Source organism: Megalops cyprinoides, chromosome 3 (genome assembly GCF_013368585.1).
Source record: "Megalops cyprinoides isolate fMegCyp1 chromosome 3, fMegCyp1.pri, whole genome shotgun sequence".
In the NCBI taxonomy this organism is placed as follows: domain Eukaryota; kingdom Metazoa; phylum Chordata; class Actinopteri; order Elopiformes; family Megalopidae; genus Megalops; species Megalops cyprinoides.
The window spans coordinates 48,261,931-48,286,887 of record NC_050585.1 but is presented as its reverse complement, the minus strand read 5'-3'; the positions used below and the strand labels follow the sequence as shown (position 1 = coordinate 48,286,887).

The window sequence follows — 24,957 nt, the reverse complement described above, 5'->3', positions numbered from 1 at the left end:
GTCTGCTGGAGCATTACTACAGATTCTGCTCTCCTCTCTCGTTCCTGCAGGGTGGGAGGAGCCAGGGAGGCGTGTTCAAGAGTGAAGGAGTCTTCTGCTGATTGGACAGGAGAATTTACACAACTGAAATTACACTTACTGTTTACCCCCCCCCCCCCTCCAAAGAAGTGAGGGGTGGGGTCAAATAAGAAAAAACAGGTCGTTTTGGTTTGGGCTTCAGCATCGACATGGCGCCTGAAGGTGCTGCCGAGCTTCGTGATTGGCTCTTCCTGCTGCTTCTGTGCCTGACGCTGTTGGCTGAGGTGCTGGAGGTTTGCGGTGCTTCGTCCGCAGCACAGGGAGGCGAAAGCATGGGGGAGGTTGTTTGCCCGTCGGTTTGTCGGTGCGACGAGGACTTCATCTACTGCAACGACCGGGGACTGAGCTCCATCCCGCCGCTGCCTTTCACCGCCACGGTCCTCTACCTGCAGAACAATCACATCGACAACGCCGGGCTCCCCGTCTCCCTGGAGCTCCACATGACCGTCCAGGTCGTGTACCTGTACGACAACGAGCTGGACGACTTCCCCATGCACCTGCCCCCGTCGCTGCGAGAGCTGCACATGCAGGACAACAACATCCACACCCTGCCGCGCACTGCGCTGGCCCGCCTGCCGCTGCTGGAGAAGCTGCACCTGGACGACAACTCCGTCTCCACCGTCGGCATTGGGGAGAAGGCCTTCTCCGGTAACCCCCGCCTCCGCCTGCTCTTCCTGTCCCGGAACCACCTCTCCAGCATCCCGTCCGGGCTGCCGTCCTCCCTGGAGGAGCTGCGGCTGGAGGACAACCGGATCTCCACCATCCCCACCCACGCCTTCCGGGGCTTGGCCTCGCTGCGCCGGCTTGTCCTGGACGGGAACCTGCTGGCTAATCAGCGCATCGCCGACGACACCTTCTCCCGCCTGTCCAACCTGACCGAGCTCTCCCTGGTGCGCAACTCCCTCCAGACGCCCCCGCTCAACCTGCCCAGCGCCCACCTGCAGCGGCTGTACCTGCAGGACAACGCCCTGTCCCACGTGCCGCGGGGATCTCTGGACAGCATGCGTCAGCTGCAGAGGCTGGACCTGTCCGGCAACAACCTGACCACCCTGCCCCGGGGCCTGTTCCGGGACCTGGACAGCCTGTCCCAGCTGCTGGTGCGGGGGAACCCCTGGCACTGCGGCTGCAACCTGCGCTGGCTGTATGATTGGCTGCGCGGCCGGGGAACCTCCATCACCGTGCGGGGCCTCATGTGCCAGACCCCGGAGAGGGTGCGGGGCATGGCCCTCAGGGACCTCACCAGCCAGATGGAGGAGTGCGAGAGCGGAGGAGGAGGCGTTGGTGGTGGTAGCACGGGTGGGGGTGCGGGAGGCGGGAGCAGAGAGAAGGGGGACGGAGGCCTAGTGGCGGCCGCCTCTTCTACCCTCTCCTCCCCCCAGGGCTCCCTCTTCACCCTCAGATCCAAGCGCCCAGGCCTCAGGCTCCCGGACTCCAGCCTGGACTACCCGCTGGGCAGCAGCGGTGTCAGCGACACGCTGGTCCTTAAAGTGAAGGCCCTCACCCCGGACACCATCCACATCACCTGGCACGTCCCCGAGCCCAGCTCCTCCTTCCGGCTCAGCTGGCTGCGTATGGGCAACAACATGGCCATGGGCTCCATCACCGAGACGCTGGTGCCGGGCGACCGGCGCGAGTACCTGCTCACTGCCCTGCAGCCCCGCTCCATCTACATCATCTGCATGGTGCCGCTGGTCACCAGCACCAGCGGCAAAAGCCCGATCATGGGGGCCGGCCCCGACACGGCCGAGAGTCCCGTCTGCGCCAGGACCGAAACGTCAGACCCCAGCGAGCCCGGTTCGGATCAGGACGAGGACGACGGCTCTGACTCGCTGTCTGCCCTCCCCCTGGCAGGCATCATCGGCGGGGCGACGGCCCTGGTCTCCCTCACCCTGATCTTCGCCGTGTTTTGCTGGTACGGGCACCGGACACGGCACCTCTCCGCCCGCGAGCACTCTGACTATGGGCGGGGCGGCTCCCGCCACAGCAAACACTACGACGACTACATCGAGTCGGGCACCAAGAAGGACAACTCCATCTTGGAGGTCCGGGGGCCAGGCTTCCAGATGACGCCTATAGCCGCCCGGGAGCCGCTTCATCCCAAGCCCCTGAGGGAGGATTACATCATCCACACTATCTTCCCCTCCAATGGTACTAGCCTTTATAAAAGCACCCAGCACACGGCCACCACTAGGTATGGCACCAACCGTGGGTATAGAGGAGGAGGAATACCAGATATAGACTACTCATACACGTGATAGACCTCTCCACTCTGTTATATATATACTGTGTAGACCCAGTGCCCAGATTCTTCACCTGGGCTCTGAACCACCCCTTTGTGCCTATTGGTTTCCATTCAAACTAATCCCATTATTTACTGTAAAGAGACCTGTAAAGGGCTGTCGTGCCCTTGAAATCATGTATCTTTACACCGTGACTGAAGTGCTGGAAAATATGCCTCTTGAGGTATTGACAACGTAACTATTTTCATACACTGAGAACAATGTATACCTTTTTAAATGTTCCTTTCCCTCAATGAGACCAGTCAGCAGAACGAAAAGGAAAAAAAAAATCATGCATGTATTTGCTTACCCTTTTACACCTTACACATTATGTAATTCATTTATACTGCTGTATTGTTACTGTAGCAACTGACATAATGTGACTTAAAGGTACTACACCTTTGACCTACCCCTGCTGTTGTACCAGATACAGATATGTATTCTCTCTGCTGTGGGAATAAAAGTCACACACAGACACAAGCTCCTTTTCCCCAGCATAAGTGCAGTATTCTTCACAGAAGGACCACATGCAAAAAAAAAAAAAATAGATTGGACAATAGTTGTGTGCTGGAGAATGATCCTTGGGGCAAGAGGATCCTCTGTCCCACGGGCTTATTTTTGTTTTGTACTGTATCCCTCTTAGTTACCTTTTCTTGTATTTTCGAATTGCCTTTGGAAAAAGAGGGAAGACGAATTGTCTGCACCTGAAGAACTGCTGACAGTAACACTAATGGTTTTGACAATGAAGGGACCTGAACTGCTCTCTGGTTTCTTTGTTTTACAATGAGAGAAGGAAGGACAGGGTGAAGGAAGGAAGGAAGGAATAAAGGGCAGCGTGGTATGTGTGTGTGTGTGTGTGTGGGGGAAGGGGGGGGTAATCAGGTATCAGGTGAGCTCTGTCAACAGTTTACATTCTGTAACTTAAATGACCTGAGAGTATTAAAACAAGAAAATGTGAAGACAATCACAAAAGAGAGACCTCCACAACTGTCATGAAAAAATCAATTCCAAGTGAGATTATGACATAATAATAATAATAATTATCGACAGCAGTCTGTAAGGAATGAACACTGAAGGATAAACACCAATATTAAGACATTAGTTTAGTCATTTTAAGGAGGTCCCCTTAAGACTACAAAACAGTCCTTATAAGGAAATGCCGTATAGCAACAATTGCAGTTTGACCTCCCCCTACTCTGAACTCAAGTTGGGGAGAGGGGAGAGCGGAATGATAGTGGTGGTGGTGGTGGGGGCAGTCAGTTATTTTTTAATATCAGGGAAATACCAAACCATAACACTGTGGACCCGTGGACTGCAGACGTCTGTTGAGTGGAGGAGTAAGGGGAATAATGTGATGTTGGGGTTTGGGGGTGAAGCATGTTGGGGTTTGGGGGTTTGGGGGTGAAGCATTTTTCATAACGCTGTAAGTTTCATTGAACCTTTCATTAAAGAGAAGGCAAAAGGGAAAGGCACAAGCAGAAGATGAATAAAAATAATACCACAGGAGCTGTCAAATTGTCACACACATATATACCGTATACTCCTTTGTCATACCCTTTAATTTTGCATTGTACAAGTGTTATCCATTGAAAAACCTACAGTATTGTTGAACTGTTTCCAAGATAGCTGTATATTGTACACTCGTGTCACGTTCTGGTCTATTTGAGTATAACATTGCAGTCAGAATGCTAGAATTGATATACAAACCTAACATAAAATCAAAACACGTGTAAATGTTACTGACTGAACAAAGCTTAACTCCACTGTTTGCTTCAGTAAAAAACATAGTTTTATAGCAATGCTGAACATGAGATGTTTGTGCCCTAGGTGATGGCATTGCCCCCAGGTGCCTGTCAGTGTTTGTGTATGTGTGTGTGTGTACGTGTGTGTGCATTTGCAATCCCTGTGTTTTGAGCCACTGAAATCAATGTCACCTCTGCCAAAGTTGGGATCTGTGATACTAACATAAGAGAAAACCTTGAGGGTTTTATTTTGGTTGCTACCACGGAATTAGAAGTAATCTCATTCGGGAGAATTCATGTGGAAAAAAAAACACTTGTACCAAACAGTGCTGTAGGTGTCCAGTTTTCACAGACAGTTTTGAATTTTAATTGCTCCCTGTTTTCCTTTCATCTTTAAAGCACACATTAAATTTCTTTGATGGATTAACAGTGTTTTCGGTTGATTCGGCATGTCTAAATTAGCACCTTGCTCTCTTTTTTTGCGTGTTCTTTCAGAGAACATTCAGTTACCTCAGTTATTTTTGAATCCATCAGCAGATTCCACAGTTTGTGTGTTCTCTTAGCAGCAGCTGCTACAGCTGCTGTCCATTAACACAGATGTCTGTCAGCCCCACACTGTACCCCTGTCTCCACTGAAATGTGAATTGGTTCATTTTATGAAAGTAACACAGAGCCGTGTTCAAATGGACGTTGGCGGCAAATTAATTTTTGCGAACAGAAGGAAGGGGATTGTAAGTGGTAATCTTGTGAAACTCTGACCATTTTCACATTGTTGAGGGCTGGAGCTGTTTTCGCGAGTGGCTTCCCTGTTGTTTTCTTCAAGGGTAACCCAGCAGAACGGAGGCTGCAACAGCATCATCACTCTCTACACCCTGGGCTGTGTGAGTGCTTTTATTACACATACCCACAGGACCTTGGTATTATAAATGTTCTGCATCGCAGTTAGGATTCAGATGGCCGAAGGAAACATGCAACAATGAGACAGCTCTGTCATTCAATTTGATTTAGGAGCTCAACAACCCATAGCCCCCCAAACCCCCCCGCCCCGGGCATTCCCTTGTGTCCATCCACACTCGTTCCCGGTCATGCCGCATACTGTATAGTTTAGTAGTTTGGGTGTGCCTTCAGTCCAAACTGGAAAATGAGGAGGACACTTTGGTTTACAGAGTACTAAACAAGCAGGCAGACCACAGTTCAAGAAAGCACTTCCTGGTTTTAATGATTTAACGACTGTTGCGTAGGTTATTGTGTGTGTTATTTTTTTTTTTCTTTCCCTGTTAAATTTTCGATGATATTTTTTGTAGGTTGCTGCATTTAAAACACCATCACTCTGGGTTCTGTGATGTAAATCAAAAAGGGAAAAGTTCTATTTGTCAAGAGGCTGCTTTTTTTCTATGCGATTAAAGGGGATGTGCCGAATGTATTGGATGTGTCTTTATTTATCAGGGATTTGGGTTATGCTCCTGTCACTCCACTACAATGACTGTCATCTGCCGGACAGCAGCTTTGAAAGGTTGTCCGTTGTCGCTTTAATGACTGGATTGGGAATAGATGCTAATCAATGGAAGTGGTTCTTTGAAAAGAGTTAACAAAAATAGCCATTCGCTTTAGTGCCTTTGGCTGACTAAGTTGGCATGGGAGAGCACATGAAAATTTATTGAGTCCCTCTGCTGAGAATTGAAAGCGGGAATTTCAGCTGGTTTCAGATATCAGACAGCATCTCTGTAGTTGGGTCTGTGTATATCAGTGTGTTTCCATGAGAGCTCTGACATTAACAGCATTTGGCCCAGATGGGCAATCCCCCACCAAAATATTTTTTTTTGGGCTGACCCAAAAGTAGCGCAGTAAATATGGATTTTTGACAGAGCACTGAGACTGAGCGCTAGTATTTGTCAGAGCAGTCTGAATGTCTGAATGTCTGAATGTTACGCAATTCTCCAATGACAAACTCCCCACACAATACTAATTGTTAATTCATCCAAGGAAGGAGTGACACATTTAAACAGCCACTGTTGAAAGTTCCACCAAACTGGAGCAGAGCAAGCCTCCAGAAAACTTCCCAACGTTTTTACCTAAGTTGATATTCTCTTAAAACTACAGTGAAATGAGGGGAGCAGCATCAGCAGTCAAAGCTTCAGTTAGGTGCTGTAGAATATCATTAAAAGAGTTTATTTGCAATGATCAAAAGGGAGAACATTTTTATATGTTGGATCAAATTGGAAAACATATCCACTGACGACATGATAGGAGACTTAATCAGCCATTGTTGCATCATTTTTGGTGCAAACTCACATTACGAAAGAGATAGGAAAACATAGCTACTGAAATGCACCATACAGAACTACTATTGACTAGTAAGTAACAAGCAGACTATGTTTAATGTGTTTAAAAAAGCACATTTAAAAATGTGTTGTTTTTTGTTCAATTGGATTATGCATTTTCCTTAACTGTAGTGATACAAAGACAGCTAATATTAGTCCAGACGCTGAGTTTGTATGTGAATGGAAGCATAATGTTCCAGCTATTTCATGGTCACCGGAAGAATTCATATCATTTGAGAAAACAGCCGTATGCTCTTGACCAGATGCCTACAGTCAAGAGCGTCTGTGTTCCATTAGTGCCAAGTCCTCATTAAACTGACAGCACATTGACTTTAATGACGAATATAGATGGAGATAGTATACATCGACTTTGGGAACAGTATTTTTATTAAACATTCATTTATATTTTTCTCTGCTGCTGTCCACTGAGACCATGGGATGGCATATGGTGACCTTTCGTGACATGAAACTGGGGTCACACCAAAGGCTGCACACAACGGCCGCATCACTCTGGAACTATACACATCATCGCTGGTATTACCACTCACTCCCTTAGCTACGATGCCAGAAAACGATTACTAATTGCCACCGTTATTTGTAGTTTTATTGCTGTGGCTTGCTTGCTACTCAGCTTGGAAGCAAGCTCACCATGCCAGTTTGCCGGGTGGCATTTCTTGGAAATTGGATCTCACTTTGATTTGAAGTGTTGAAAAAATAGGCATGGGGTCTAATTCTTGACTGCTTCCACCACGGTTTGAATGTGCCAGAAAAAAACCCTAACTGATACTCACACACAAAGGCAACCTCTCGTTACAACCAGCTCTTTTCTTTTTTAATCATTTTGAGCACTGCTGCTCTCATTATTGCTGATGATTCGGCAGAAGTACTAAAGTCATTACCATTACTTGGTACATTTAAAATTGCTGGGATACTTTTTGGTGTTTGCTGGATGAGGAAAATAATTTTTTTGTAAGTGCTAACTAACCATGTTGGCAGCTATGTTTTTCAAATGAGGAAACCACACTTACGGCTTCTCTAGATGAGGTGCCTATCCAGTTGACCAAAGGCATACCTAAAAATATCCTTGTACTGTGTGGGAATCGGTAAGAGTGTCTTTAAGGCAATAAAAATCTGACTGTGCTTAATCCATTTTTTAATTAAAGTCAATAGTTCTTAACAAGAAACCTGTTAGAAGCAATACGTGCTTGCTCGCAGCTTTTTATGTTCCCACGTTTTATGGGGGAATTAAAGAAGCCAGCTGCAGTTACAAAATGATAAGATGAGGAGGGGAGGGAGAAAGGGGGATCCAAAGTGAGGAAAATGTCACGGTTTCCAGACGGTCCCCATGACAACCAAACGACCAAGCACTTACCCGCAATGTTTTTTTTTGTTTTTTTTTTGGATCCTCACCCACACCACCTGCTCTTAGACCAGTAGACCAGTAACAGTAAATAATCCTTTACTTCAGATTGAATCAATCACAGAAAATGGCGGTGTAGATATAACCCAAAATCCAGTCTCCCCCTTCTCCGCTAAACCCTCAGGCTGTCATTCTCGAGGGTAGTCACACACAGCAAATGCTGCACTCTTAGCAGGTCAAACTGTGGCACTCCTTTCTGCACAGGCTATACCAGTTCATTATGGTCCTGTCTCCCTTTCCCCAACACTTCGGCTTAACTTTTGTTTGCCATGTAGAACCGAAGTATAAAGACATGCATTCTGACAAACAAAGGAATGGCAGCAAAATTTGTATACCCCAGGTATTCCATGCTAAAGGCCTCCTACTGCATTCATTTGGGTCTTCTTGGCTAGGGAACACCCTCTCTTGGACTGTATTGAAGGTGATGATGATCTGAAAGGGGAAACTAATGATGGCATACAAATCGTTCAACAAGAAAGGGCCTCGGTAGAAGACAGGGAGCTTTCTCCGCTCAGACCAGCCATTCATCTTGCCCCTTTGCCCACAGGACTCACTTGCCATGCTAACTCTTCCCCACCGCTGAAGCTCCCCGCCCTCTCCACAACTTAACGGCCCGCAAGGCGGCACGGCATTCCTCATCTAACGCACGGCAACGTGTCAGCAAGCGCACGTGTTCTCGGCCCTTATCAGGAAGGGACAAACAGCCCCTCTGTGATCGCCCTTTATCTCTCTGTCAGCTCTTTGCTCCCATCCCATCCCACAGTGGCAGCTTGAGCAGCATCGCCATGGCGAACATCTCGGCAACCTGATTACGATGCAATCTCCTCGTTATCCGCTCGCTCTTCTGCACACTCACCGAGCGTCTCCTCTGTACCTCCTGGCTCTCTCGCGGCTTGTTGGCTACTCTGGCGAATTAATCATCTTACTGGCCACACCGGTCCTTCCGTGGGCCCTGCAATCTCTAGAATCAACTAGAGCGCAGTTTTTAAACACGAAGCCGCTGTGTGCCAGCAAATCGGATGTCAGCGGCAATCATGCACATACATTTTCATAGGACCAGAATACAAATGTGCCTCATTAATTCATTTAACCCCTGTGTTTCTGTGCCCCCCAACTCTCTGTTGAATATGCGTCTGTCTGTCTCTGCACCACTTTGCCTGACACGCATGAATTAATTAATCAATCAAATTTTAATTGGTGCAAAGTTCACTCACAACTGACTTTAGAAAAATTGAGAGAAAATAGCCTACAAGCTTTCACTACATTTCCCAATCACATTACATTACCGGATTCATCTGTGAAACATAATTTAATCCGAACAGTAGATTCAATTTGTCGAATCAGAGGTAAACCTGTCCGGTTTAATGCAATTTGAAGCAGCAAGAGATTAGAGATTTGTTCCCGACCAAAGTTAAGACTGAAATTACATACAGTATTTTACAAACTACATAAGAAAAAGGTTTTGCTATTTCCTAATATACACTACTGTTATATTATATCATATGCTATATTTGCTGTATTGAATGATAGAAGGAACAAAGGTGGGCATGCTCTTGCAGGGTCATACAGTACCACTACATGATCATCATTGTGTTGGGCATGGGAGACTGGGTGGGAGTAGTTACTGCTTCCTGTTGCAGACAGGAAACGTTGCACCTCACCGGGAACTGGGGAGCCTCTCTCACCACCCCACCTCTCCCACCCGTCTCGGGACTCTGCTGTCATTTACCGCTGACCTCTTCACATTTCATGGACCCCAATGATTAACGCGGGTCTCCTCCTCGATCCTTGTGCCTCGTCGCATGGGAAGGGCAGTCAACCGATCGATACAATCTGAATAAGTCGATAACTCCCTCCCTTCTCCTTTTCCATCTCCCCTGTGTGTGGGTTTTTTTTTTTCTTTTTTTTTTTGCAGTGACTGCCCCTGTTCCACTCCTTTTTTTTATCAAACTTCTACATTTCCCAGTATTATTTCTCTTTGCCCTCTCTCCTCTTGAGTTCCTGTCACACCGTCTCCTGTAATTCCCATCCTTCATTTTCCCCCATTTCTCTGCTTTTGTGCTTCGTGTCTTCCCTCCGTCTCATTACACAATACGTTAGATTACATCTCTTTATATCACATTACATCTCGTTACATTACATTAAACCATTATACATTTTCTTGGCACGCACATCCTGACCCAGACGGCCTTACAGTACTAACACATTAGATATTTGGTAAAATCTCCTCCTCTACTCATGTTCTGTCCCTCTCCCCTATCTCCTCTTCAGGCAATCTAGCTGTGCAGTGAGCTGTGACAGACTTTTTCTCTCTCTCTTTCTCTCCCTCTGTTGATAGCATACAGCCAAATATAAAACACATACATTCACAATGGATTACAAATCATGACTCTACCCAAATCCAGTCGCAATATATCTGCACAGCAATAAAAATATCGGCACTGTCAGGTGAAAACATTATGACTGACAAAGAAGTATTATGAAATCGAGTCTCCTCTAATAATTTTTTTCTAAAATGTGGTATTGGCATGCTAATACAATATAGACACAGAATACACCACAATAAAAAAGAACTGTGGGTATTCCATAGATCATAAATATGAACAGATATGCATTGAGTTCCAAATAATTCCTGCAGCATGTTTAACACACACACATATACACGCACACACACACAAATACGTGCACCCATATACACACACACACGCATATACACACATATTCAAGGTCACTAAAGTCACACACTCAAATACAATCTTTATTTATGAATTATTTATGTAGTCTCCACAGACCTCGAATAGCACAAAATAAAGAATAATAGCAGATATGATGAAGAAACTAATAAAAAAAACATAAAGGTGTATAGAAAAATAGGCTAGAGCCAGTATGCTGGTTATCTACCTTGGGGATAGGGGTCTTGTGTGTGTGTGTGTGTGTGTGTGTGTGTGTGTGTGTGTGTGTGTGTGTGCGTGTGTGTGTTTGTGTGTGTGTGTGTGTGTGTGCGCGCGCGTGTGTGTGTGTGTGTGTGTATGCGTGTGTGTGTGTGTGTGTGCGTGTGTGTGTTTGTGTGTGTGTGTGTGTGTGTGCGCGCGTGTGTGTGTGTGTGTGTTTGTGTGTACGCGTGTGTGCGTGTGTGTGTGTGTGTTTGTGTGTGTGTGTATGTGTGCGTGTGCATGTGTGCGTGTGCATGTGCATGTGTGCGTGTGCATGTGCACATGTGTGTGCATGTGTGCATACGTGTGTATGTGTGTGTGATTGAACGTACATGTCTGGTGAAAAAGACGTGTTTCCCATACTCCTGCTGTCATCTGCTGAGCAATGTCCGTAATTGCAGTGTCCCCTGGCTGAAAATGGTCCTGAGGTGATTAATCCATGATAAATTTATGTTTGCTTAGCAGACACCCTGGAAAAATTACACCTATTCAGCATATTACACATTCCCACAGCTGGGTACATATACTGAGGTAATTCAGCTAAAATGCATTTAGTATTTTGTATGAATCAGTTGTTAATATTACTCCACTATAATTTATAAGAGCTCAATTAACACATTAAAGTATTATTTAAATAACAACAGGACAATAACATCCCTTCCTTATCAATATACTTATCCTTGAACACATCTTGTCAATATATGATATTTCATTCAAGGTCATAGTAATTGTTTGATTTTTTTCGAACTAAGGGCAGCTTTACACACTATACTGCAGATGCATAGCTCATATTTAAGTAAATTGTTGCATCTATTTTTGATGTAATGATCTCTTGTTTCTCATAATCCTGTGATGCATCTTAGGGCAGTGCCCTGAATACATCCCATCCAAGGCAATAGTCTCCCCCAGTGGCATAAATTGGTACTGCAGCACCATAGACAACCTGCATCTCTGCGGGGCTACAGCAACTTAAGAGAACACCAACCCATATGCCTCTGGCGCAGACAGCATACACAGCAGTCATAACACCTTACAGGCCTTTCTTGGGGAGTAGCCAGCTGGGGTCGGCATAGTAATGGTAAGGAGCAGGACTTGTATCCCAGTGACTTCGAGTTCAATTCCCAGGTGGGGCACTATTGTTGCCTGCTAAAGCAAGGTACTTAACCTGAATTTCCTCAGTAAGCATCCAGCTGTATAGAGGGACAACATGTTCAAAGTGTAAGCAGTGTAAGTCACTCTGGATAAGAGTGTGTTCTAAGCAGAAATGTAATGTGATGAAATGTAATGTAATGAAGGTCTACTAGGAAAACCAGCTTGCCGCTGGAAGTGTTGTTGGTGGGAAAGTAGGAGGAAGTCTTCTCTGTGGACCAGATAAACTCAGACACCCCACTGCAGTGATGAGGCCCTTTGCTGTTGAAGGTGCAGTCGTTTGAATGAGACACTGAACTGTGTTGATCACCCACTATGGTCATTAAAGACCGCTTCCCTCCTAGTTTCCCCAGGCCGTCACTGCAAAACGGAGGCGAGTTCACATCAGACTTTACTAGATGAATCATTCTCTAAACATTAAGCTTACATGCTGGCGGTGCCTCGTCAGTAAGAAATGCAAGAAAATGGCAACTGTACCCAACGTGGCTGCAGGACCCAGGGGCTAAGGTCAGGCCCAGTGCTATGGGGGTGTTTAGGGGTGTACTGCACCCCCAGACGGACCTCTGTACACCCCTAGTTGTCTCCTTATATTTTGATGTCTACATAGTATTTATGAGTTTTTATGCCCCCCGTGGACTGCAGTTGCAGCCGGGCCTGGCTAAGGTGAGAGTGGAGACCTGGGGATAAAGCTGCATGCCCTCTGTTGATGTGTTAGCACTACTGGAGTATACGGATCAATATTCGGCCATGCCGTAGGAGGCCCTTCAGTTCCATATATCTGACGGCAGCCTAAAATAATGGCAGTTGCATTACTTGCTGTCCATCTGTTTGAACTAATTTCTGCGACAACACAAATCCACAGACCACATCTCTCCAAGAGCTGAAAATGGTGTGGGAAACCATTCATCATTGAAATGGTCTTGCTAGGCTGAAATCCAGACTGGAGCTGTGAGCTACATAACATCTGGAAATCGAACCAATACAGCATAAGATTGAAAACTAGGAAAGCCAGTGCTCCTGTATGGTTCTGGGTGCTGGCGAGTGGCCAAGTGTGATATGAGTAAGATCAAGGCTTTCCAGATTAGCTGCCTAAGGAAGATCTACAGAATCTGTTGGCCTAACAAAATCTCTGACAGAGAGCTCTACGAAAAGACAAAATGCCTTAGTGTGATTCAAGAGATCAAATGCCACTGCTTAAGAGAGCTTGGTCATGTTCTGAGGTTGCAACCAGATGGCATACCCAAGGTTGCTTTAAAATGGACTCTTCCTATTAAAAAAGAGAAGGCAATGCGCTAAGACCACTTAGCAGAAGACCATTGAGTAGGAACTGAAAAGTAAAAAATAATAATTAAATTAATCTGCTGTGGGAAGAGGCACATAGAGCTACAAAAGACATGCAGAGGTAGAAGAGAATTGTGGATTCCTTATTCTCCACAAGGAGCAAAGAGAATGAATGAATGAATGAATGAATGAGCTGTGAGGATGAGAACCACATGTGGATCCTGCCTCCACATCCAGTCCAGCCAGAGCTGCATGCCATATTCCTCCAGATGACAGAGAAGGAGAGTTTCTGCCCCTTCTGTCCTCAAGCACCTCACCGCCTTGCTGGCCTGCCAGAGTGCCTCCTCTCTCTATTCAAAGCCACGATGCACCATGGGATCACTTTTCACCACCTTTGATTTAATACCTGTACCATCTTGTTATGGCTCCATACACTGGGCCACGCTTTTCCATGTCTTTGCTTATTTAGGTAGTACTAAGGTATTATAGACTGTCTTTATGGTGCTGATTGCAATGGCTGGTAACATGAGACCGGTAACTTACAGTTAAGTGGCTCACAATTCAATTCTGTGACAGCATTTATGGCAGAAAAGAATCCTGGCAGAACAATTCAGCACTTTAAACATGTATAGGCCAATCGTCCCTCATTGGACTTACTGATTGACAGAAATCACTGACTATTTTGTCTTTTTTTTGTCAATCACTGTATTTTTTGATTGGCTGTCCTGTTTCCAAGGTGAGGATTTAGGATTTTCTGTGTAATACCGAAATGAAAAGTATTGCCATGAATGTTTTTTCAAATTTTATTTTGGTGACTTTTCTTTGAAAACACTTTGGTTTTATTTCAGTTAATTCAAGTGGTAAACCTGGTCTGAAGTGATAAAGAAATTCAAATAGGATAGGGTATTCTGGATTCTTTCATCTTCTCAAATTAAAATTGTAAACAAAAAAAAATATATATATTGTAAACCCCTCTTCTACCCTCTTTCAATAACTCTGAGTGCTGAAGAACAAAAATATTTGCACAGAATAATGCCTGAACTAGAATGATGAATATCATTCAGTCCTGAAATGGCAAATAAAGGTGACATCATTGCTATGGAATATTATTGCAGATTAATGAACAGCATCTGGAAGTTTAAGGGGAGGATAACTGATTGAACAGAACAGAACACTTATGTATAGAAATAGCCCAGAGTTAAGTCTTAAATTAAGTTAAGCCAACGTCACCTCCATTTGTCTGCTCAAGAGCTCTATCTGTTTTTATAAGGATTGAAATGTGGTTAGGGAAAACGACTCACACATATGGTACTTTCACATTTAGAAAACATGAGTTAATAATTTCCAAGATGGCTTAATGCAATTTTAATTGCATATATAAATGCATTATGGTTACATAAAAGGATCAAATGAATTATTTAAAATAGTGGTTTTAATAGTCCAATTAAACAGTGCATTTAATATAAACAAAACTAAACATCTGTCATGAAGCATTTCCTATCACATGTGCTAATCTTCGTATAAATCTTTCAATATGTGATGCCTCATTCATTATTTAAAAATTAATTTAATAATTTCGATTAGTATATAGCACGTCTGAACCGCTTTAACACCAATCGACGTACATTATTACACTGTAGATGTGACACGCTGAAGGCCGCTTGATGGTAGAGACTAATTGGATCCATAAAACAGTTAACTGAGATCAGGTGATCTATTTTAGCAGTGACAAATGTACAGTCAAAAATCCACAGGGTCCCTGAATCAACTGACTTTATATTTTAAGGGTTTTAGATGTAAATTGAAGGTTAAAGACTTGATGGAGCCGTTCTTCAAAATGAAATTTCATGACCACAGCCACTGTCTCCCCGGCAGCTGCAAAAAAGGCGTGAAGTCCTTGGAGTTACATTATAACGGTCCTTGGTCCGGTTTGCCTGCCGCATGTTCCAACTGCAAGCTAATCATATGTTGCGGAGGGCGGAGAATGCAGACAACTAGCTTGGTACAGTAGCTTCTGGAATCTCTTGGTAACACTATGGAGAAAGTAAGTGTGTCAGCGGTTAATACTGGTTGTTTTGTGAAGAAAAACAAAGAAACCAAGTGTGTCACACCTCCTTGTTGTACACTAGTTTGGAGCTCATACTGAAAATTAAAATGAAAGGTCAGGCGATGGCCGTAGGCTACCTAGCAAATTGTCTGCATGTAATTTGCTAGAGTGGAACCTTGCTAGCACGCTAGCGTTAGCTTTCATACGTCGCCAGCTGGCTAGCAAGCTATTAGCAGAATACCAGAGATGTATTTTGCTGCTGGCTAGGTAACATTAGCTATCTGGTTATTAGCTGTTGCTATTATTACATTATTGTATATGATGTCTTGTTATCTTATTCAGTCTGTTAGCTAGCTGGCTAGCTAGCTACCGTCCAAATGTTAGCTAGTTAGTTAGCTAGCTAGTTTTCTGCTGTTTTAAGTTTACAGCACAGCTGGGAATTTGTTTTGGTGGTGTGCAGCTGGTCTACCTAACTAGCTAGAGCAATGGCACTTAGCAAACTAACGAAGGAAGGTCGGATAGCTTCAGAGATTAGAGAACATGTTGTATTCTGGCTAGGGCTATACTGATCAAGGTGGGGTTTGTCTTATGACTGCAATTGTATTTTTCGCGTGAAAACAGACATGTAGCTAGCCAGCATGCTGCTGTAGCTAGATTGCATGGTTGTACTTCTGTTTCTTTGTCTAAACTTTTGAAATGGGTAGTGAATTGAATTATTTTGGTAACTATAGAAGTTCTAAATTATCTTGTCAGATATTTTAAGATAAGTGCGTAATTAGGTTATAGTTTACAATGGTAGCTGTAAATGCATTTTTATAACAAGGCTAGTAGAATTATTGTAACTGAAAGCATTTTTAGAGGTAGGTGAAAATATTAGCTGGTAGCTATAGATTTTATCATTATGTATATCTTTTCAAAGAGCTTTTGTCGAGATTCCTGGATAGAGTAAATGCTTTTGTCATTTAAAAAAAAGATATAGAATTTACAAAACTGTAAAGTGCAGTGAGAGCGTTTATGCACATGAGTAGTACATTGCAGGGTGTGAAACGAACACCTGTTTGGTAAATTTTGTGAGCAGAGTTGCCGTGTCTGTATTTTACTGGATTGGTGTTGCACGTGTATTATTATGTGCTGTGCTGATATTACAGGCTTTTTTCTCGCCCATGGGCACAAAACGTGGTGAGGTGTTTACACACCCTTTAACGATTTTATGAAGGAATTGGTCCTTTTAGTAACCATTTCTTTTGTTGACAATAATGAAAAAATATTCTCTAGATATTTGGAAATAATGACATCATAAAAATGTCTACGTTGTCAAACCGATTTAAACCCTACTTGTAGCTAACCCTTAGCTGAGATTGTGATTGAAACAGTTTCGGAGGCTGTGGTTGAGAACTAGCAACCTGGGGTGGTTTTGGACAGATAATGTTCTACAGTCACATTTCCCCCATGATGTAGTGGGTATATTTTGGGCGTTAACACTGAAAACCAAGCAATCTTTAAGTTTCCAGCCCTGTGCGGATGGCAGTGGGAAGAATTCCTGGGGTGAAGTAGTTTACCAGTGCAGAAAGTGGATGCATAAAGAGGTACGAGTGCATTACAAATCCCATGGGGTTTGTGCATCATCATTGTATTGCTGTTCAGTTGAAGGCCAGCATGTATCACATTCATAGATCCCTCAGGGGGAGCTGAATCATTATGCAGACACTACCAGCTTAGTTTGATACTCTGTTCACGTATCTCAGGTCAGAATCTGATTGCATGGGGAGCGGCAATTTTACACAGTCTGGTGTTTTCCCTCGATGATTCTTGGAAGGTGCACAGCTTGGGGACAGCTGAGAAAGAATTTAGGAGGCCAGATCTGCTGTTCAAGATACCAGCTGTGGTTTTTGTCATTGATTTGAGTTTGGTGGTGCCAAAACTCTTGAGTTGAGCCCTGGTGTGAGAAAACATTTTTGCCAGAAACTTGTCTTGGTGGACATTTTCATAACATCTAATTCAGGATGCTGCAGGGCAAAGTGGCTGTCTAGCATCACAGTTATCTGTTAATGTATTAAATCTGTTGCCTTATTAAGTCTTGGGTCTAAGAGCCCTTCTACGCTCCTTTGGTGATGAATTGGGTTTTTTTAATCTGAAGTTTGTGCCCCCGTGATTGACATTTTTAATGTAATTTCCTCAGTAACAGAGATATTTTCTTACATTTTTGTGGCACATAATCATATTACCAGCTTTGTTTCAAGCTGATGATAATGTCACCTCTTCTACACAATATAAATGGCCATCTCATTTAAATTGTTTTTTCAAAGCGTGCCTAAGTTGTTATTAAATTTGCAAATGGGCCAAGGAAAAAATCCACATTTGACCTAGAAAAGTGTGTGCCGGGCCCACAGGTGTCTGGAGAAAGACACTCCTAGGAGGGGAGAGGATATTCAGGGGCCTGAGTTGAGGGATACTGTTTTGCACTGGGTCAGTGCCCCAGTTTCTGTTGGTGAGCCAATACTTAAGTTATGGGGACACTGCTCTAGGAGGTGCTGGTTTTCAGATGAGCTGTGAAACCAATGTTGTGACTCACAGTCATCAAGGTTGCCATGGTGCTGTGGTTATTTATTTGTCTTCAGTTTAAGTGAATCACTCCCTCGTGGCCTCAGCTGATTTTAGGTGTGTAATGAAAGTGCTCTTTTTTCTTGTAGACCCTGTCTTTAGTTAACTGTTTTGTTATTTCTCAGGTGTCAGAGCTGAAAAACCAGGGTAACCAAGCGTTGAGTGATGGGCGGATTGAGGAGGCTGTGCGCCGCTATTCAGATGCGCTGGCGCTTGATCCGTACAACCATGTTCTCTACAGCAACCGCTCAGCGGCCCATGCCAAAAGGGGTGATTATGAGAGTGCCTTACAAGATGCTTGTCGGACCATACAGATCAAACCTGATTGGGGCAAGGTGAGTGTCGTGGAGTGTTGTTGGGGGGTGGGGGTTAGCTGAGTAGGAACTATGTGTGACAGTGGCACAAAGCACTCATCTCATTTTGCTTCTTCAGGGCTATTCTAGAAAGGCTGCTGCTCTGGAATTCCTTGGGCGCTTTGAGGAGGCCCAACTGACCTATCAGGAGGGACTCGAGCATGAGCCGGCCAATCAGCAGCTGAGGGAGGGACTTCAAAACCTGGAGGCACGTATGGAAGGTAAATAAAGAAAGATAACAGTTGATTGTGTGTAAGTTTTTGTCAGTTTTCCGGATGCTCCCCTAACTCTGCTGGGTGTCTCTTCTCTAGAGAAGAAGATGATGAACCCTTTTGCCATGCCCAACATGTATGAGAAGCTAGAGAGTGATCCTCGTACCCGAGGCATGCTCTCAGATCCAGGATACAGAGAGCTGCTGGAGTATCTCAGGAACAGGCCATCTGAGCTCAGCATGTGAGTCAGCACTTAGGGACGCAGTGTACTCTGCCTCTCACATGAACAAAATAGCTTAGTTTAAAATCGATGTGCTTTAGTGGCAGTACAGACAAAAGCAGTGAGTCATGTATAAAATGCAAGTAGCTAATTAAGTGCAATTATACAGCACAATATAGAATACAAGTGTATGCAAAATAAACAAACAGACTAAAACTATATGCATTCTAAAGCAACACTGATAACCAACAATTAACAATTCTAACCCAGTGTCTCTCCTGCAGAGTACTTACTCATACTCTCCTACTCATATTCCCTGTTTCGCTCCTCTTTTTTTCCGACTACCCAGGAAGCTACAGGACCCCCGAGTGATGACCACTCTCTCTGTCCTTCTGGGGCTAAACCTGTCTGATACAGAGGAGGAGCCTAACCCATGCCCACCCCCCAAGGCCAGACCACAGCCTCCCCCTGCTGAAGAAGACAGCACGCCAGAGAATAAGAGACAGGTTGAGGCAGCTGGTACAAGTTTCCAAAGTCTTTGGTCTGACTCCACTAGGACTGGAATCCAGAGGTGGAAAACCCTGGCTTCAGAGAGTAAAAGTCCTACCATGTTTTTGTTCTAGCCGTTCACTAAACAAGGTGATTTCACTAATTAGCTTCTCTACCTGGCTGAAGAGATGTGCTAAATAAATTCAGCTGGTGTAGTGCATGGGTGGAACAAATACATGGCAGGACTTTTACTCTCTGAAGCCGGAGTTTTCCACCTCTGCTGGAGTCCTCAAACCCCATGGTGCCATGGTGGACACCAGGCCAAAAACTTTGTCTTTTGGTGCTGAGTGTGATGGTGTGCAGCTTGGCATCTGTTTTTAAGTCCTTCAGTGTTATTTGTGATCCCCCTAGGCCCTGAAGGAGAAGGAACTGGGGAATGTGGCCTACAAAAAGAAGGATTTTGCCACAGCTCTGAAACATTATGAAGCAGCACTTCAGCATGACCCCACATGCATGACCTACCTATCCAATCAAGCAGGTATCTCTTTTTCTTACCTGCTGTCTTCTGTCTTTCTCTATCTCCATCTTCCACACTGTGTGTCTGTGTGTCTGCCTATCTCTCTCTCTCTCTCTCTCTCTCTCTGAATTACATTCAGTTCCAGATCCCTTTCTTTCAGAATCATCTGGCACACTCTCACACACACACAGACACACTCCCATATGAACGGGATTGCTGCCAGCCTAATTTCACGGAATCTTATTTGATGCTAGAACAGAGTATGAGCCGCACCTGTTTTTGAATTTATTTACTGCTCACTTGGAATGAAGCGAGCTGTTTTTCTGCTCACATTTTGAGCTTGCATTGGGAATTCACAGGATTTCACAGGCATCTTTTAATTTCACAGAATCCATGACCGCCATAACGAAATTGTAACCTTATTCATAATTACATTTCCATCTGCGTATTAAGAATCAATAGGCTTATGTTGGCATGAAATGCAACAGGGCGTGAATTTGAACTGTGCTTCACGCCTGTTTTATCTGAAACATTTGCAATTTATTCTAGGTTATTTTCTTTACTCTGGTTATAATATTTTGATGTAATAATATGTAGAGGCATTTACAGCTTTCATGCGCTGTTGTAATTGTCCTCTCTTCATCTTTGACTCTCGTTCCCTCCGTCTCTCTCCATCTCTTCATCTCGATTTTTCGTGATCTCTCCCCCTCCCTCCTGCCGTCTCAGCTGTTTTCTTTGAGAGGGGGGAGTTTGAGAGGTGCAGGGAGCTCTGTGAGAAGGCCGTTGAGTTGGGAAGAGAGAACCGAGAGGACTACAGACAGATAGCGAAGTGAGTTTCCCTGAGTCTCTCCCTCCCTCTTAACCGCACCACGGGAGACTGAGGGTCGCTGAGCAGCATGAAGTGCCAGCAATAAGTCCTGTCGAGATGGTGAAAAGCTGCCGACATCTGCTTAATTTCATACACGTCCTGACACTGTAAATGTGTTCACCTCAAGTGCATGACAACTCCAGCCAACGTTTGATTGTACTCTACACTGAAAAGTGGATATTTTACTAAATAAGTGTTATGAATAACTATGATTTTATGCATCTGGCAGAGCCTGCAAACATTAAATTCATGATTACTTAGCAATATGTAAAGTACAGTAATTCTAATGCACTAGATATTAGAGACTACATATTTATATTCTTGCTAATTAGCTTTTTAACCAAAAGTAATGTAATTGTATCCCTGGCCAGTACACAGACTGCAGATATTGTGTTCAATTCAATATCTTTATTATGCTGAAGATATCAAATCTCTGGGAAGTTATCAAATTCCAAGTTTATGAAATTGCTGTCTGCACACACCTGAAATGGCAAGTTAAAACCCCTAATCTTATCAACCTCAAGTTTGTAGCTGTTACTTGCTGGCAATCTTTAATAAGATTATGCAACAATCTGGTGCTTGCTTGCTAAACTCAACCTTTACCTAGCTAACCTAATTATAGCCTTGCATGATGGATATCAAAAACATATGTTATTTTATCTTAACATGCTAAATATGTCACTTATTATTTACATGGAAATTTGCTGATATGGTGAACAGGACAGTGAAGTTTGAGCCTTTTGTTTTGGACCTCTCATCCACTCGTTGCCTAGCAACCTGTACGGACATTTATAAAGTCCAACAAGAAGTTGGGTGTTCTTATGTAAAGGGAAGTACATTATGTATTCTTCTCTAATTACAGTTTAAATGGTGGGATGTTTTATGGAATGGCAAGTAATGGCAAACTTGCAGACTTGCAAAATACATAAGGGAGCAGTTGTGTGAGAGCCATTCTTGTTTCGGGCTGTCGATTTACTGTCCTCCTCTGGATGTAAGACGGAGAAACCAGCACTCTATAAACCTGCCTTATTCTGCACCCAAGTTAGCCATTCTGTCTGTGTCACTCAGGGCCTATGCCAGGATTGGGAACTCGTACTGCAAGGAGGAGAAATACCCCGAGGCCATACAGTTCTACAACAAGAGCCTGGCTGAGCACCGCACCCCTGAGGTTCTTAAGAAGTGCCAGCAGGTACAGAGCCAAGGCGGGAATGATCCCGAGGCACTGTCGAGCTCATAGTACGCCTTGCTCTAAGCCGTGTGTGTCTCGGTGTCTAATGCTTACGTCTCTGACTCCTGTATGTCTCTGTGTCTCATGCTTGTGTCTCTGTCTCCTCAGGCAGAGAAGATTATGAAGGACAAGGAGAAACTGGCCTACATCAACCCTGATGTGGCCATGGAAGAGAAGAACAAGGGAAATGAGGCCTTCCAGAGGGGTGAGATAATCTCCACAGCAAGGAAGTCCATACATACAGACACACTGCATATTCCAAGGCCCAATGTGGATTGAGGCAGGGTGATGAAAATATGGCTAAATCTTGCAGCAGTTAGGTGCAGCGGATAAGGAAATGGCAACTTCGGTATCAGTGTTCCCTATTGTTCAAGCCTTGATCAGGGTGCTTAATCAGAATAGCTTCTGCAAAATACATTACATTACATACATTGTTATATTATTGGCATTTTGCAGGCGCTCTTATCCAGAGCGACTTACGTAGGTTAATTTTTTTTTTTTTTACATAATACCCATTTATACAGCTGGATGTTTACTGAGGCAATTCTGGGTTAAGTACATTTACATTTACATTTATTCATTTAGCAGACGCTTTTATCCAAAGCGACTTACATAGGTTACAGTTCTTTACAATGTTATCCATTTATACAGCTGGATATTTACTGAGGCAGTTGTGGGTTAAGTACCTTGCATGAGGGTACAACAGCAGCGCCCCAGCAAGGAATCAAACCGGCAACCTTTCAGTTACGAGTCCTGCTCCTTACCGCTATGCTCCACTGCGGCCCATCTGTACAGACTCATCTGTACAGATGGATAAGATGTAGAGTGTCAGCCTTGTGAACTGCTCAGGATAAGGGTGTCCTCTAAGCAAACAAACAAGGTGATAATGTGAAGCTATAATGTGTAATCACCTGCCGCTTCATTCTCCAGGCGATTACCCTCTGGCCGTGAAATACTACGCTGAGGCCATCAGGAGGAACCCGACTGACGTTAAGCTTTTCAGCAACCGGGCTGCCTGCTACACCAAGTTGCTGGAGTTCCAGCTGGCCCTCAAGGTGTAGCACCAGCGCACACATCATTCATACACCGACAATGATGGGCATGTATTATTTCGTATTGAGCCAATTATGTACCATAGCATTACTGCCTCGAGCGAGTAATAATGGAAAGATTCTCCCTCAGCATATTGAGGACATGGAACAACTGGAATTCCAATAAAATATAGATAGTCCAAGATTAATGCTTTATTGGCTCTGGCTCACCAGCCCACACTCTCACATTCATTCTAGTAATGTGGCACAGCTCATTACTAGAGCTCAGCAACAGTCTCTCACTCCAGACACGCAGCGTAGCTCATTAATCTTCACTCTCTCTGAAGTTGTCGTGCAGATTCCCTGCATGTGAACAGCTGTCATTTCAGAAGCTAATCCGCTATTTTCCTTCTGTCCCAGGACTGTGAGGAATGTATCAGACTGGACCCCACCTTCAGTGCGTACTGAGAGCACAGCCTGACTCCTGTATCATTTGAAGTTTTAATCATATGAAATTTATAGACTAGACACAGTGCTCGACACTCCCTCTCTCTTTCTACAGTAAAAGGCTACACACGCAAGGCAGCGGCCCTGGAGGCTATGAAGGACTTCACTAAAGCTATGGTCTTCTACCAGAAAGCCATGGAGATCGACCCCAAATCCAAGGTAAAGCGCTTGACAGACCCCTGTCCCCATGTGCGTGTCAAGGCAGATTGCTGCACGCATAGCCTTGAATGATTGTTCTCGCTGTCGCCTGAACAACTAATTCCATTCTCTCAGCCAGCTGAGCACAATATCCAAGGGGCTGAATCATGCTGTGGCACTGACTTTTGACTGACAGCCCCCCACCCTCCCCAAAAATGCAGGAGGCCATGGAGGGGCTGCAGCGCTGTTTGGTTAGCCAGGCGACCCGTAGCGACAGTCCAGAAGAGATCAAGAAAAGGGCCATGGCCGACCCAGAGGTCCAGCAGATAATGAGTGACCCAGCAATGCGTCTGATCCTGGAACAGATGCAGAAGGACCCTCAGGCACTGACCGAGTAAGTTGCTCTCCGATTCAATCGTGTTTGATGTAGAAGTAATATTAGGGAATGTAGCAATGACAACACTTTTTTTCTCCTCCTACCTCCTATCTCTTTTCAGTCATTTGAGGAACCCAATCATCGCTGAGAAGATACGTAAACTCATCGACGTGGGCCTGATATCCATTCGGTGATTAGGGAGAGGAGAAGAAAAGGGCAAGACTCATCAAGACTTCACAGCAACAACAATTTATTCACGCCTTTTAATATCAGCCAAAACCAAATTTATATCAACAAAAAGTGTCCAGAACTATAGAAAGAACTATAGAAGTACAAAAGAACTATAGGAACCTACATTTCACTTCATTTCCATTTTAGTCAATTCGCCAAAGCCACTTGTCACACTTTAAGTATAAGTCTCACCAAACTATGTGTCTTTGCCAAATGTCAGAATTTTTTTCCAAGCCATCCATGGACTAAGTCTTAGCTGTAAACTTGCCAATAACCCACAGCACAGTATAGAAAACCTCCTGAAGGTGTTTTTAGTGGTGTGCAGAGGAAACATTACTCATACTCAAACCTGTATCTGCATTTGGTGAGGCAGAATTTGTGCAAGTACTCATGCACGGAAGTGCAAAACTAGCAGTGGGTGGGACGGACTCAAAAGTTCATCTAAACACATTCTTCCATGGATTAACTGCCAGAAAATGATAACATTGGCATCTTAAAGTATTAAAACGAATACTTAAAAACGTCTTCTATCACATTGGAAAATATAACTGCCTAGGGCCGTGTTTCCCAACCCTGCTCCTGGAGGCACACTGTCCTGCATATCTTCTATGTATCCTTCCTGCTTGACTAAATCAGGTGTGCTCAGCTAATCAAAAGTGCCACTGATGAGTTCAGTCAGGTAGGTAGAGCAGGGATAGATAGAAGATATGCAGGACGGTGTGCCTTCAGGAGCAGGGTTGGGAAACGCTGGCCTAGGGTACTGGACAACTAGCTAAACAGTACTCAAAGGCTCAAGAGGGAATGAAGAGCATCTATACCCTTTAGTGGTTATACCATGAAATAAAATTAATTTCTTTATGACAATGAAATTAATTTAAGACAAAAATCCTCTTGCTGTGGTTTACAAACTGGACCTCTGTCCTCTCTTGCATTATG

At 44.3% G+C, this 24,957-nt stretch overlaps 2 protein-coding genes across 2 annotated transcripts; both read left to right on the top strand.

Moving 5' to 3' along the window:
• The first annotated feature begins 227 nt into the window (after positions 1-227).
• On the top strand, positions 228-2,922 carry LOC118775147 (leucine-rich repeat transmembrane protein FLRT1-like). Its single transcript, XM_036524895.1, has one exon. The coding sequence runs from the start codon at positions 228-230 to the stop codon at positions 2,331-2,333; it is 2,106 nt and encodes a 701-aa protein (XP_036380788.1). The 3' UTR covers positions 2,334-2,922.
• Positions 2,923-15,179: 12,257 nt separating this feature from the next.
• Positions 15,180-24,488, top strand: LOC118775014 (stress-induced-phosphoprotein 1-like). Its single transcript, XM_036524689.1, has 14 exons — positions 15,180-15,247; positions 17,977-18,186; positions 18,284-18,425; positions 18,516-18,657; positions 18,986-19,142; positions 19,537-19,663; positions 20,369-20,471; positions 21,579-21,699; positions 21,847-21,943; positions 22,669-22,793; positions 23,190-23,226; positions 23,332-23,435; positions 23,636-23,808; positions 23,912-24,488. Exons 1-14 carry the CDS (start codon positions 15,239-15,241, stop codon positions 23,982-23,984), a joined length of 1,620 nt encoding a protein of 539 aa, XP_036380582.1. The 5' UTR covers positions 15,180-15,238; the 3' UTR covers positions 23,985-24,488.
• The last annotated feature ends 469 nt before the right edge of the window (positions 24,489-24,957 follow it).

Coding starts and splice junctions, on each gene's coding strand:
- LOC118775014 (XM_036524689.1), top strand. Junction 21,944..22,668: donor AAATGAGGCCTTCCAGAGGG/GTGAGATAATCT, acceptor TTCATTCTCCAG/GCGATTACCCTCTGGCCGTG. Junction 23,227..23,331: donor CAGACTGGACCCCACCTTCA/GTGCGTACTGAG, acceptor CTCTTTCTACAG/TAAAAGGCTACACACGCAAG.
- LOC118775147 (XM_036524895.1), top strand. CDS start 228: ATGGCGCCTGAAGGTGCTGCCGAGCTTCGTGATTGGCTCTTCCTGCTG.